This window comes from Notothenia coriiceps, unplaced genomic scaffold (genome assembly GCF_000735185.1).
Source record: "Notothenia coriiceps isolate Sejong01 unplaced genomic scaffold, NC01 NC01_scaffold00012147, whole genome shotgun sequence".
Lineage (NCBI taxonomy): Eukaryota > Metazoa > Chordata > Actinopteri > Perciformes > Nototheniidae > Notothenia > Notothenia coriiceps.
Window position 1 is genome coordinate 124,955 of NW_011344848.1, and position 14,390 is coordinate 139,344.

At 39.1% G+C, this 14,390-nt stretch overlaps 1 protein-coding gene across 1 annotated transcript in view; it reads left to right on the forward strand.

Annotated features, from left to right (window-relative positions):
• Positions 1–205: 205 nt before the first annotated feature.
• The window catches only part of dst (dystonin), a 109,886-nt gene continuing 95,701 nt past the window's right edge, over positions 206–14,390 (forward strand). Inside the window, exons 1-4 of the mRNA XM_010773185.1 lie at positions 206–532; positions 857–888; positions 2,020–2,208; positions 7,166–7,379. Coding sequence (XP_010771487.1) covers positions 352–532; positions 857–888; positions 2,020–2,208; positions 7,166–7,379 — 616 coding nt within the window. The 5' untranslated portion in view covers positions 206–351. The remainder of the gene's footprint in view (positions 533–856; positions 889–2,019; positions 2,209–7,165; positions 7,380–14,390) is intronic.

The window sequence follows — 14,390 nt, forward strand, 5'->3', positions numbered from 1 at the left end:
TGAGTAGGTCTGTATTAGTCTTAGTTATAGTGTTAATAGTGTGACAGCATGATACTGCAGCAGATTACTGCGATGCTCAGCTGAATCTGCTGACTCTCCCTGCCCCTGTAAAAAATAAATAAATAAAACGCGCGTCTCTGCTGAGTCATGCATCGTATACCTCACAATAATGATATCAATAGTGTGGGCTGTATACTTTGAAGCTGTATGCTATACGCTGTTGGCTCTACGATGCTTCACGTATGTCCGTCACTGTCTTTATTCTCATCTTGAGCTCTCAGCGACACATCGGCATCAGAGCAGCCTGCTACTGTCTGAGGCAAAGGACTCTGTCCTACATCTCGCCTTACGATGATTGCTGCGGCGTTTTTGGTCCTGTTGAGGCCGTATAGCATTCAATGTGTGCTGCTGCTGCTGTTGCTATTGCTCGGGACTATAGCGACAATTCTGTTCTTCTGCTGCTGGCATCGCAAGCTTCGGAATGGACAACATCCAATAAAATCAGTGCTGTCCGGACGCTCCAGGAGCCGCGGTGAGTGGCGCAGGCCATGCGCATCTCCTCATCCTGACAGCTCATGTCTGTAACCTGCATGTTCTGGACGTGTTCATAGTCTATTTTATGTCTTATAGCCAGTAAAGCCAACCCTTTGCTGCAGTATGGGTTGTTGCATAAAACAAACGCATATAGATGCGAATAAGTGGGAAGATACTGAGTTTTTTTAAATAGTTTTAGCCAAACCTATCTAGAATTATTGTTGAAAACATGAATGTATTTAGACTATATCTGTTGTTTCATAATGTTAATGCTTGTTAAATGTTTTATAATATCTCATAACATCTGTTATCTGTCCTGTAGTGGGCCTCCGAACACATCATTTTCGATCAGAGGTATGAACTTTTTTTAATTATGGGTTTGAGTCAGTGCTCTGTAATAGTTAATCATTATTGGAGACATCAGGAGGTAAATGTGTGAAAGTTCTATTTAGTATACCATATCAGCTTCTTAAGAATAACATATTTCTGCAAAAGCCTGTTTTATGTACTTTTTCAGAACGGCATGACTATTTTAAGGAGCATGATGTGCGCAATGCGCATGTGTTGTAGGCTATCAATAAATTATGTAGGTGATGTTGCAGTTTCATGCTTTGAGGAGGATTGAAACTAGACTGGAGTTTTTTTCTCCAAAACACATAAAACTGAGCTGAAAGTGAGCTGATAGAACGCCACCATATGTTACTCCACATAAGATAGGCTTATGTCATCATGTTTGATGGCTAAATGCGTCAAGTAGCTTCAGTCGCTGTATTTCCGTTTTACGCACTTCACTTTCAAAATAAAAGTACAAAAAATGAAGTGTAAAAAAAGTGCATGAACACGGATTAAAACGATTGCTATCGCCAAATTGCCATCTTTAAAATGAAAACAAAAGCTTTCTTATTAGATATAATTCTGTTTAAGTAATAATGTTCCTGGCATGGTCTACAGTTTAAAGGAGTGGTCTGTCATTTCTTTCAAAATAAAACTTAAATGGGGTTGCATTTAATGCACTAATGCCTAAAAATCTGCTTATTTGGTAATTTGCAGTGGTTGTGAAGTTCCAAAAGACAAAATACTGCCCTTTGCTGGTATGTTATTGAACCACAGGATACTGAATCCCCACTGGCTCAGGAGTGCTGCTGGTAGGGGTTTAGTATCATGTTCAAGGGCACAACAGCAGTGCAGTGCTTAATGTAGAACAACAGTTCCCTGATTATTACCTTTAAAAGCATTAAGCCAAACAATGAACAACTCTGAATGGAAGAAACTAAAGGCATAACAAAGAAAACATAGATCATTTAGATTTGCTGAATCATCTTTCTGTATGAATCGAAATGTAGGTCATCTTCCATGACAGTGTGTCTCCATGGCTTAAGAAACATGAATTGAATCAGGATCATTGTTTATGATAAGAGCTTTTGATATCTCCCACTGCTGAAAGTATGAACTGCTGCCATTTTGATATTTGCTAATGTTTCCCAGGGCTTCAGGCACAGTCCACGTCACGCCAGAAGGAGCATACATGCTCGAGTGACAGAGGAAAAGCCTAATCTGGTTGAGATTCCTGAGAGTGAACCAGAATCATCCTCGACTCTAAGAAAACGCAAAGTAAAGAAGAGGGTCCTGCCAGAGTTTTACCAGTCTGTACAAGTCACCCCCACACGCAGACCTGTAGGTACCCCCTTTAACTGTTACCATGATAAATACTGATTGTATGTTTTGCTTGCTCCCCTCCACAGGAACATCAGTCTGCCTTTAACGCCGGTAATGATTCAGAAGCTTGCTCAAGGACACAGGGCAAGTGTTTGTCTGGGTGTGTAATCCCTGCTCTTAAATGATGCTCATATAGGTTGTCAGTGTTGTTACTTTATTTATTTGTGTATTTTTCAGTGAATATTAATACAATGAATAGAATCAAAAAACCGTCTTCACTTGTTATCATAGTCAATCTATTCTAACATAATTAACCTTTTAGGTTTAACAAAACAAAGTGTCTATAGGGACATTTATTTATTGGGATTATATACCTTTACTTAGCATAAACAATTGAACATCTCTGCAAATTCAACCATAATGTGGTCAAAAATCCAACACTGATATTGGGCCATCTGTTATATTACATACATGTTTTATACATTAGCATGCAATTTATAAAGAGGATGCATCTTATGTTGAAAAACTATGTGATGGATATCTTATTAACAAATCAGAGCACATTTAACATATCCAAAAACCAATGTAGGCTATATATCAAACATTCTAGTAGGCCTTTAGGTATGTATTTTCCTGTTTGAATATCAAATGGTAATCCCCTAACACATTTTGCTTTAGTTTGTTGTTATTTTAGTTGGCATGCTTGTACATCTTTCTTCTTTTTAAAAAAATCTAATCTGTTAACAATTTACTATGGTGGCATAAGAACATTATGTATCCCTATGGCTCAAAAGTCTAACTCTTTAAACAGTTTTAGGCGTTTGGTATTTCCTTTTCGTTGTATCCCTGTTAACTTGCTGCATTGCTTCCAAACCGTGTGGTCAAATTTTGCAATCGTTTTCTTAGTTTCAGGTAGTGTCATTTAAAAGGTGAGGAGGGAGAGTGTATAACACCAGACCCACATATTGATCCATTTCTTCCTGGAAGGTAACATCTGACTCCAGCAACAGAGAGCTGTATAAACACAGAGCCTCAGCAGGAAATGTGAACTTATGGGAACATAAGGCACAACCACATTGAACCCCTATGGCAGCGTTTCTCAAAGTGTGGGGCGCGCCCCACTGTAGGGGCGCAGAGATGTGATAGGTGGGTCGCGAATGGACGCGATGAACGGGAGTTTTTAATTAAAAAAAAAAAAAAAGTATTATAATTTTTTTTTTTGGACCTCAGGCCGGAATCGAGTCTGGGTCCTCGCGGGCGTTAGTAGACTGTTACAGCCGGAGACTCGCAACGGCGGTGGACTTTCGCAGCGGCCCACCGGGAAAAGTCCCGAATCTCCCGATGGCCAATCCGAGCCTGCTCACACACACACAACTGAAACCAAAATCATTTACAGCGTTGCAGTCGGGAAGAAAAGCAATGTGGAGCGGCACCTCACCACTTCACAAGGAGTTTAACCGTGACACTTTTCGAAATCCCGTTTGTGTCCCCCCACTTTACAAATAGGCCTATGTTTATTATAATTTTTTTAACGCAAGCCGTCATCGCCACGGAGGAGCACACAGCCTCTGTGAGCGAGAGAGAGAGCGAGAGAGCGAGAGAGCTAGAGAGAGCACACATTTATCTATTTAATATAGCCTAGGTGTAAAAAATTAAGTAAGAAATCATTCCAATGTGTGCTCTAGGACAGTAAAAAAAAAAAAAAAAGTTTAAAAAAGTTTAAAAGGGGAGAATAAAAAGAAAGAATGCTAACTACATATAAGAATAAACAAGTTTAAATGATTTGTTATTGGTTTTGATGATATTCTAAAGATGTTTGGATAATTGAAAAGTATACAGCTTCCTTTCAGTGTGTTGAGAGCTGTATCCATAAATTCATTTTTTGCTCAAAGTGTACCAGATTGAGGCATTTCACTTGAACATTAAAAAAAAAAATCTTCCCGGGGGTGCATGCCCCCGGACCCCCCTAGACGAGGTGAGGTCCACCCCCAAATAAAGCAGGTTAAAATAATTAAATTGCATACATTTTCTTTTAGTAAACATTGAAAACGGGTCCCACAGACCCAAACAGCACACAAAGGTTAAAGGTAAGCATATAATAATGTTCAAATGTGCTAAATATATACAGTGCAAAAAAACTGAAAAAGAGGAGTAAAAGTAGCTCACCACTTGTTTTATTTTTTGAAAGTAGCTCTCATCCTAAAAAAGGTTGGAGACCCCTGTTATAGAACGATACATTTGACCATTTTAAGCTTGGCCTACCATTTTATTGGAGCGATGAGGAACAGGTGGGGCTTGAAAAGGCCCACCTGTTCAAAGTGGAGAATGACAGAAAAAGTTTGAGAACCACTGCCCTATGGTGTGTTGGCCTTTCTTTATGCAACACTGCTCCAATCCGGGAATATCTTTTTTTATGTTCCATAGAAAATAATCCTTATCCCAGTACATCACCAAGCCTATGTCTGCCTTTGAATGTCATTTGTTGTGTCAGGAATATACTATTATCTTTACATAATTGTTATACCTACTCCAAAGGGCCACAGTTGGTTACATCAACATTTAGTGGAATATTTGACATGTCAATGATGTTTGAACTGACTGTGTTTACAGGAACTTATTGATCTGTGTGAAACTGAGGCAACTCCTTGCTTCCATTACTTGTTTTGCAATCCAGAAGATAACAAAAACATCATCCATATGAACGGTATCAGAGCCAGTTATCATGGAAGACTTATGTCAAAATGCTACAGGGCTCCTTGCCATGAGTGAAACCAAATCAACTTCACTTTGACTTTCATTGATATGTATTGCTTGTGGTTGTGTACCTGTGGTAAGCATAATATTGACCAATATTGTTATTCTAATACAACAATAGGCAGATACATTTCACATGTAACTGGCACCAACAAGAACAGCAATGTGAAGAAATGTGGAATCACAAAAACTAAAAGACATTCTGTATATGAGCAGACTCATATTCATTGTAATATGAATATGTAATAGCCGTGTATAGACTGGACAGGCCTACATCAGCCCACCGTGCATCATTCATGATATATTAGCATGGGTAGCACACTAATCTGTGCAAAATTAATAATTCAACATGATTGCCTTCAGATGGCATAATCTTATTTTTGTGTTTTTAACTGATAATCTCTTTGAATTATCCCTTGAAAAATTTAGTAAATCAGGGCTGCATATAAAATGGAAATATATGTTGTAAGGTTTTATGATAGTCACATAGATGATGGTGAAGTCCTTATGTCTATTATTATGTTAGAAACAGCTCATATGCCAGAATATTAGGTTTTAACAAAGATAACATGTCTCTTAATCTTTCAACTATTCTTATCCCTGCTCAATGCTCCTTAGAGAAAGTGAAAATTGACAGGGAAAAAATTCACATACTCATGCAGCAGCCTTACTAAGAATCATTACAATTTCCTTTCAGCGGTCGACATTTTGAATAAGCAGGAAGCTGATCAAAACTGCAACACTTAAGCTGTCTCTTCAGCACTCACTTTTATCCCCATGAAAAGTGTAGCAATGATGTAAAGGCAGCTAATATTAACACTGTGTTGCTTTTATCAGTTCTGATCAAGCACTGAGAACAAATTCTACCCACTACTGCTGTAAAAATAGAAAGTATGTCATGAACCTCATTCGAGATGCTGACTGAAGTTTTCGAGTTCATCCTCCATGTGTGCTTTTCATGTACTATCTCCAAGTTATAACACCAAGATGATCCAGGATGCAGACTCATCCAACAATGTTGACAAGTCTGTTTGCATTTCCCCTTCTTAAATACTGTTTTATCATTTAGCAAATGAAGTGTGACTGTTCATACAAGTGTGTTTTTAGCCTCACCCCTCTCTTTCCTTTGGCTCCTTCTATTTGTTCTGTTGCTCAATCCCAGGTGTGGCAGGGTGCAGCAGGACATTGCAACATAAAGTCATTAATTTAAAATGATTTCATCTTGAAAATGGTATTTAATTATAACCCTTCAGAGACTCAAGAACACATCAAAGAGAGCTTGCAAGGATTCATTTAATGGTATAAAGATGCTTCTTTAACTAGATTTAGGTTAAATTGGTTTAGAATTAAACCTACTTAAACCAAGTATAATCCTTTTTTGTGCTCCCATGGTCCTCTCCATCCTCTCAGGTAATTAGCTCAACATATGCTTTCACTGCACCCTGTGTGGTTAACACCCCATCTTCATTGCAGACGCTTAAGGTGTTGTGTTCCTTTTATTCCTTTTCGTAGTCTACTCTTTGTGGATCTGTTGTAAAGCCGTAGCTATGAGAACCTCTGGATACCCCTTGTCCTCTTTTTACCCCCGCTTCTGATGTTTTTGTTGTCACCGAGCACCTTTTGTGCAGGGATGGCGCTCTAACACCGCCGTCGCTGTTGGGGCTGCTGCTTGTTGGCTACCGGGTGTGACGCGGAGAGACACTGCTCTCCCATCACCGTCCAGCTCTGCCTCGACAGCACACAGCGTACCATCCGTTCAGCCCTCTGGAGATCTGACATCACCTCACATCCTTAAATGCGTAGATAAGGGACGATATCGCAGCCGGAGCATCCCTCAAAGGGCGTGGCACCACCTTTTTATAATTGAGGCGCATAATGTGTGACTAAAAAGGGTGTACTGCTAACCTGCAACAAGGATTGTTATTTTTCTTCCTGCTGACAGCTCACCATGTATACAGTGGTAAGTATTATGGTTGTCCTGGCGGGGGAGCCAGATACTATTGATTTCACATTGCTATAATTTGGCTCAATCTTTTATTGTTATGGATCATTGCGAGCTGGTGGCCGCCTCGCACCTACACTCGCAGTGCGCACTTTGACCCGCGACGGTGAGAAATAAGGGGATTTGTGGCGTTTTATTCCTTTCCTTTCGTTTTGTGTGACATCAAGACAAGCATTGTTCCTTTTTTTTCTTTACCCCCGTTTTTCTTTTGTCTCGCAGAGCTCCAGTTCGGGGAACCCTTCCCTTCACTGCTCCATGTCTTCCTCGGCGGATATTTCAGACGAGGATGACTACAGTGTTAAATCCGGGTCAGCATCACCTGCTCCCGGGGACACTTTACCCTGGAACCTGCCCAGACATGAGAGGTCCAAGAGGAAGATTCAGGGGGGATCTGTGCTGGATCCGGCGGAGAGAGCCGTGCTCAGGATCGCAGGTGAGTCAGTCTTCCTGTTGCCCCTGTTTACGAGATGCTAATGTACTGTAGCGAGAACAACAATGAGCGAATATGCTGCATATGGAGCGTATGGTGGGTGCATGATTTTATAGCGACTTGTTAAGGAGTAGGCTATTTCTCCTGGTAGCCTTAACAGGGTCTGGGTGTGTGGCATGTGATGGTATTTTCGTCTGCTCTTAATCTGGATATGATGCTTTCCAATTTACCATTGGGTCTTGGATATGTGGGGCATTTCCAAGCTGATATTTTACATAACCCTTATAATAGTGGATTACGGTTCATTAAAGGCGATTCTTTGTTAGGATTAATACATTCAACGGAATCAAACGAACTCAGGAAGCTTTCCTGCTATGCAGGTCAACTGGGCTAATTTTAATTAGGCTACCATCAAAATATTATCTGTTAAGAATTTTTAGAGCAAAATATGACAATAAAAGTCAGTCTATTATGGACTCTGGTAGTTACCAATGTGATGTTATGCTGTTTTACAGCACTTAATTATTTTATAATGATACTTTGACACTATTTAAGATTGTATAATCACTTACAGTAGGCCTATATCAGATTACGATTTAGGGACTTTTTTGGGTTCAGTTTCGCACCCTTAAATTAATCTGTGTGACATAGTCGACAGCTGCTGTGCTTTAGACAGCAAATACAAGAGTATAATGTCAAACTGTACTCTTGTCAATCAATGTGTAGTCTCTGGCAGGTGGAAAACAATGAAAAAAGATCGTGGTCCATGTTACGAGCCGGTACAGGGGACGCCTGACAAGGAAAAGCGTTTATTATTGTACACTGTAAAAAATTATCCACCATTCAGTGTGATTTTTATATATTTACTTACTGAGGCCAATTTCTACATACCAAGTTAAACTACCAGATATTGAGCTTTATTTTTGGAAAATCATATTTAATTCGTATTCTATTTACATTTAAGACAACGTTTTGGCTCAATGGACCTTTTTAGGACAGACATCTTTTGCAGTGCATTACGTCCGACAGTCCTTCCTATCAGTCCAGTGAACTCAGGGGAGGGAGTGTCGCCTATTGGCCAGAGCGCAGACAAGGGAGGGATGTAGGGCGTTTCCTTCAACAACAGCGCCGATCACTCTTGGGTCGCCGGCACATACACATGCACACAAAAACACACGTATTGTGCACACTCACACACACACATACACATACACGCTGTGTCACTGTCCGCCGCTGGTGAATGTCCAGTCTGTGGAGCCCGGGTTATGGCTCAGTTCGCACCGCAGCCTTATGGACTTTCGGACGAACAGGAATACCTCCAAGCTTACGAGGATGTTTTGGAAAAATATAAAGGTAGGATCAATGTTGATTGGTTCTTCTTAAGGTTCTGGGACGATAAAGAAATTTCCTGATTGCTGCTTGACAGTTCAATAAATTTCAGCCTGCCCCCTCTCTCTCTGGTGACTGGCTGGTCTTGGTGTCTTTATCCATGCAGTGGAAAAGTGGAAATATTTCCTGCATGACATCACAACAAGCTTGAAATTTGTTTGTCCAACCAGATGATCGCTATGTCTGCATTGTTTATCTCAAATTACAAGGTCATAAGTATCCATTTATTTGTTTTACAAGGCAAATTATATATTTTCTCATTTTAGGGTGAGTATCATTGACTGAATATTGCTCAGCTGTCCTATGTGCTGTCTGTAGGCAGGCAGGACAATGACATAGCAGTGTGAGGCGTTAGCTCATATCAGTAGCTCCTGTCACTTCATGTAGCTACTACTTTTGGGTCTCATTAATTAGAGGAACTCCATCACATATAGGAGGTCTATGTTACTCAGCGTCTCTTTGACAGCTCAAACTCGCTGACAAAATCACACACGTGCACTCTGAGGCCATGGCCTGTGGAGCTGAATTCAAACTGACAGCAGCGGTTTTAACTCTTGTGTTTCCCCTCCACAAAGAGACCCAAAGTAAAACAAAACATGCAATAGTGTACTGAATGCTTGCCGTGAGCGTGTTCTCTCAGCTGTTGACTGTTGTAGCCAGCAGGGCCAGTCAGCTGTGGTACAGGGCTTAAATGCCTTGACTGGACTCTAATGGATCATATGATGTAGCATCAATAGCAGTCTTTAGCTGTTGTCTTCAGGCAGAGGAGCTGGGACACACAATGAGATCCTATCACTAACTATCATTCTGCGTTTAGTTTTTACATGTTCGGTATAGTGCATGTTCGGGGATAGAGTCTCCGCCAGTTTTTGGATGAACATGAACTTTGCTAAGAAGGGTAAGACAAATATTGGTATTTTCTTGATAATTTTACCAACAAATAGAAAAGTTATTGAAAGAATTGTTTCTCTGTAGTCTCATTTAAACATTCTGTTCACATTTTATGTTTCTTATAAGCAAAACTGATTCAATTTAGTTTATTTTCTTTACTCAATAATATTTTGCAGATAAATGTGTGGCTACTGAGTAATTGAACAAGAGACTTGAGATCAGCTGCTGGGCTAATCATTACTTTGACCAAACTCACCTAAACCCTTGTTTCCAAAAGTCATTTTTTAACATCATCGTCAGAAAAGAAAATACATTCCAGTTTAGGCTGTTATACAGCTCATAGTTTCTTTGAAAAGCTGTGGCCTGCTTGTGTCAGAGAATTGTGGCACATGGAGAGTAAGCTGATCAATTACATTTTCTACGTGAGATGAAAATGTCAGAAGCTTATATCATGATTCGTGGACATAATTGTATACAATAGCAGTTTATTTTATTTAAATTGTCTTCCAAGGCATGAAAATAGTTCAGAATTGTATTTATGTTTCCATTAAAAACAATATTTGCTTCTCCACAGCTGAGATATGTTTCCCTTTTGAGCTGACTAAGATCTGAAAAATCACAGTTTTTATTGTTGCTATAGTTTTATTTGCAGTTGCGATCACCAAGCGCCCCGAGCTCCTGTCCATGTGATGAGAAGAGAATCACAGGGAGACATTTTCAACAACAGTAACTAGACAAACAGAACAAAACAAACCAGTAAACAACCAGTGGGCCAGCTATAAAGTAGGTCTTTGTCTCATCAAGTAGAGATGGTTTATTTGAATGCACTGCGACTTATTTTTAACTCTGTTTTTGAACTCAGTTTTTAAATGTGTCTGTCCGTTAACAGTTTACGGAAAAATGGCTGTCCTGGTTTTTTAATAGTTGAAGGGTGTACAATAGGCGAAGAAAAAACACAATAGAATGTGTAACTGATCTCAGGTGGATAAATGCATTACTTTTCAGGGTACCAAGGAGGTGAAATCGTCCTTGGTACCCTCACGTGCCATTTTAGTCAATAACTCTGCAATGAGTTGATGTTTATGTGGCTGAGTGTCACTTGTTGTCTGGTTTGATTCTTGATTCATGAGAAAAAATATGATACCTAAAGGAAAAACATTTTGCAAGCTTCATAATAGAGGTTCAGTGCGATGTGTAGGGTTATGCAAGGAGAGATGCTCTTGTTAAACACCTATGTGACCTTTGATGAACTGATTAACGTTTGAGAAAATAAACGAAATACTGTATGAAGTACTGAACTGTTTGACAAAAGAGTAGAGTTTAGGAATTTAAGTGACGCAGCATAATTATCACCTTTTGACTGCGTGCACTGTAGTTCTTACTGCTCCAGCTGTAAAAATGCCACACTAATTAGGTATTGGAGTGAATACTTAAGAAGGGATTTACGGTGGATTCAATGGAAATTCAATGCTGGCTTTACAATAGACTAAACTTGTGGAATTAGATAATAAAGGGGTTGTGCGACACATACTACAGTGAATGGCACTGGGCATTGGCTGCGTGGGAGCAGAGCGTTCCTGCAGAGCCTGCTCGACTGGCCCTCAGCCTGAAGGGGCCACTGAGTTTTCCACCAATTCTTCAACCTCTGACATCAGCAAAGGTTTACTAAATTAGACATGCAGTGTTTCAGTTGGCTGTTTTGCAGTTATTTTGTTATTAAGTTGCCATATGGTGTAAATTGTTACATTCAATTTAAAATACCGTACATTTGAACCCAAATAAACATGGTTTGCCTGCTGAGAATCAGCCCTGCAGATAATACTCAGAACATTATAATTCAAGCTGGAGAAAGAGTTTATATTTTAGCACATTTGACCTGCTTTTCTGTGCTCATGAACAGATTAATCTTGAAGGAAGTTGTGACCAAATACTGTCTTGTTGGGTGGTTTATTTCATTCTGGTTATACATTCACACTACAAAAAATTGACTATGTTTTTTATTTTATTGAGTAGTTAAATAATAGTATGAATTACATTTAAAATCAAACACCATCAAACTAAATATTCGTTATAAAAAATGTGAACATTTAAGCCTGATCTTATTGTTCCTTTCTATTCAGTAACTGAAATTAAATCAATTTGAAGCTTATATCCTAAACATAATAATATAAAGTTCAACCTTTATTTTATGTGAATGTCACTGACTCAAAGAACACCTAATGCCGGCTCTGTTAGTGGTGTGTTATACGAGGGTGTGGTCTGTTGTGGATCATTATGTCTGCATTATGACTTAATCTCTAAATAAGAGAAGGATGTGCTACCTTAAGATATATTAATGAAACGTATAATTATTAAAATCCCGTTTTTCCACTTACGTATTTTCATGCATTATCAAACACAGTGGCAAGTAAGAGAGCTTTGTGTTTTTTGCACAGTCACTGCCTTTGTGCATCCTCCTGAGCCGTTCCCAGCCCAACCCCTCCGCTCTGTCGACAGCCCACTCATCACATTCAGATGGCTCACACACAGCATGTTGCCCTATGGAGACTGTCTGCTTCTGTACAAAAGACACTTTGTTTTTAGAGTAGCAGCATCCCAATTCCAGAGACACGCCTTTTTTTTCTTTTATATCAAGATATATAAATATCAAGGAGCAACATTAAAGTGGACCTATCATGCTATATTTGAATAATATAGTGTAGGACCATACCTATATAAGGCATATTTATACTTTTAATTTTTCAAAATACCAAACATCATGCATTTTAGCCATTCCTCATTTCGCTCAATTTAACACTGTCTTTGCATGGGCTGATTCTGTGAGAACAGCACCATCTACAGGCTGGCATATGTACTACAGCGTCTCCAGTGCTTTCGAACGGCAATGTCCGTGGCTGTCTCCTCCTGATTGGTGGAGTCGGCCCAATAGCCTAGTGCCACTTCTGTGACGTCATAGAAGTGTTCAAATCTGGATCAGTCTGTATCAGATCCGTTGCAGCCCCTTTTTAAGAGATTTGGGTATGGAGGAAAATAGAGAGGGTTGTGTTTTCTGACACTTGGTGAGTTCCCTGGAACACCGGGGACACATATTCATGTATAAAAGACGTACAAAAGTGCATTTTGCATGATAGGTCACCTTTAACAGTGGTCTCTGCCCAATTAACAAAGCCCACATATTAACCCTGAAACGCTACTACTGAGGTGTGGCCTCCCAAAAAGGGACTCTAAAGTCTGAGGCGATATGTTTAAATGTCTTTGTTTACTTGTTCAAAACCCAAATACATTCAGTTTAATATAATATAAAACAGAGAAAGCAGTACATTCTGTATATGAGAGGCTAAAAACTGATATTTTAGCAGTAGTTGGATATTATTTTCTATTGATTGACTACTCCATTAGTCAACTAATCCTTCCAGTTCCACATAGGTTAAAATGAAACGTACATTTTAAGATTGATTTACCATTGTCAAAAGACAGAAAACACAATTGTATTACATATAGTACATAGCCGAAAATGCTGCCAACCAATCAATTTCAACTCCACTGTAACTAAAACCTTTATTTTTCAAAGCAAATGGCATTTTATTGTTATTACCATCAGAAAACAAATTATGGTTTGACATATTATGTAGTTGGTATCTGGAAAGATGTAACTTATTTCAAATAACATACATTGAATCTGGTTTGGCAAAACTTTCAAGAAATATGATAATAACTGGAATATTTGATTAACAAGGGTAATTTTACTGCTAACAAAGCCAAAAATCCTAAGTGCTAAGTGCTAATGGTTAATTGAGTGCATTCGATTTTCGGATCCGTATCTGACTCCAGATCAACTTTCTACTTTGCAATTTCACAATGACATCTAGCAACTGCTTGTGGTTTAATTTGACAGGATTCACCCACAGTAGATATTATCTCAGAACTGTGTGCCAGTTTATATCTGAAATGTATTTGGTTGTTTTGGTATTATTGTCTGTCACTTTGACAAGATTCTATCTGAAAACCAAATGTTAAAAACCCTCTTCAGTGAATACAAAGTACAATATACGTATCTACTTATGCTAAAATACAATATTGTTGTCATGGGCCGAGCCCCTTCATTGATCTAATCAATAGACTTCATTTAAAATGGGCGGTGTAATCCAATCTACAGAGCTCTCAGAAAGCTTTTTACCCACTGCTCCATCAGTCTTCAGCTACAGAAATATGCCTTTTTTTATTTGATCACTAATCATATATTCGTCTTACCTTTATCATTTCGAGATTTGTATGCAATGCCCTTCTGGAATTATTTCTTTCTTTTTACGTATTGTTATCTATAGCTTTAATGCATTGCTTTGCGGTTGCATTATACGATTGAAATGCCTGCTCACTGTTGTATAACTAAATGTTTTATTTATATGCTGTCATGGTGATGGAAAGAGCAGCATTACTGAACCTCATTCCACAGCTCTGTTCAGCTCCTCTTACATGAGATCATCTCTGTGCGTCTGCGTCCCACCCCTGACTCATGCTCTGTAGCCTCTCTGCTCTCACTCCAGCTGCACCACCCTTCTCTCCTGAATGCAGCAGATGCTGGGAAGCATTCCCATTTTAGCAGCAGGAAACAGATTTCTCCACTGTCTCATAGGTAGCCAGGAAATGAGTAGTTCCATCTGTTTGTGTCTTTATTATCTACCATTTTAAACCAATGCTAGGATTTCATGAATTGTCTGATATCATTTTTTTAAT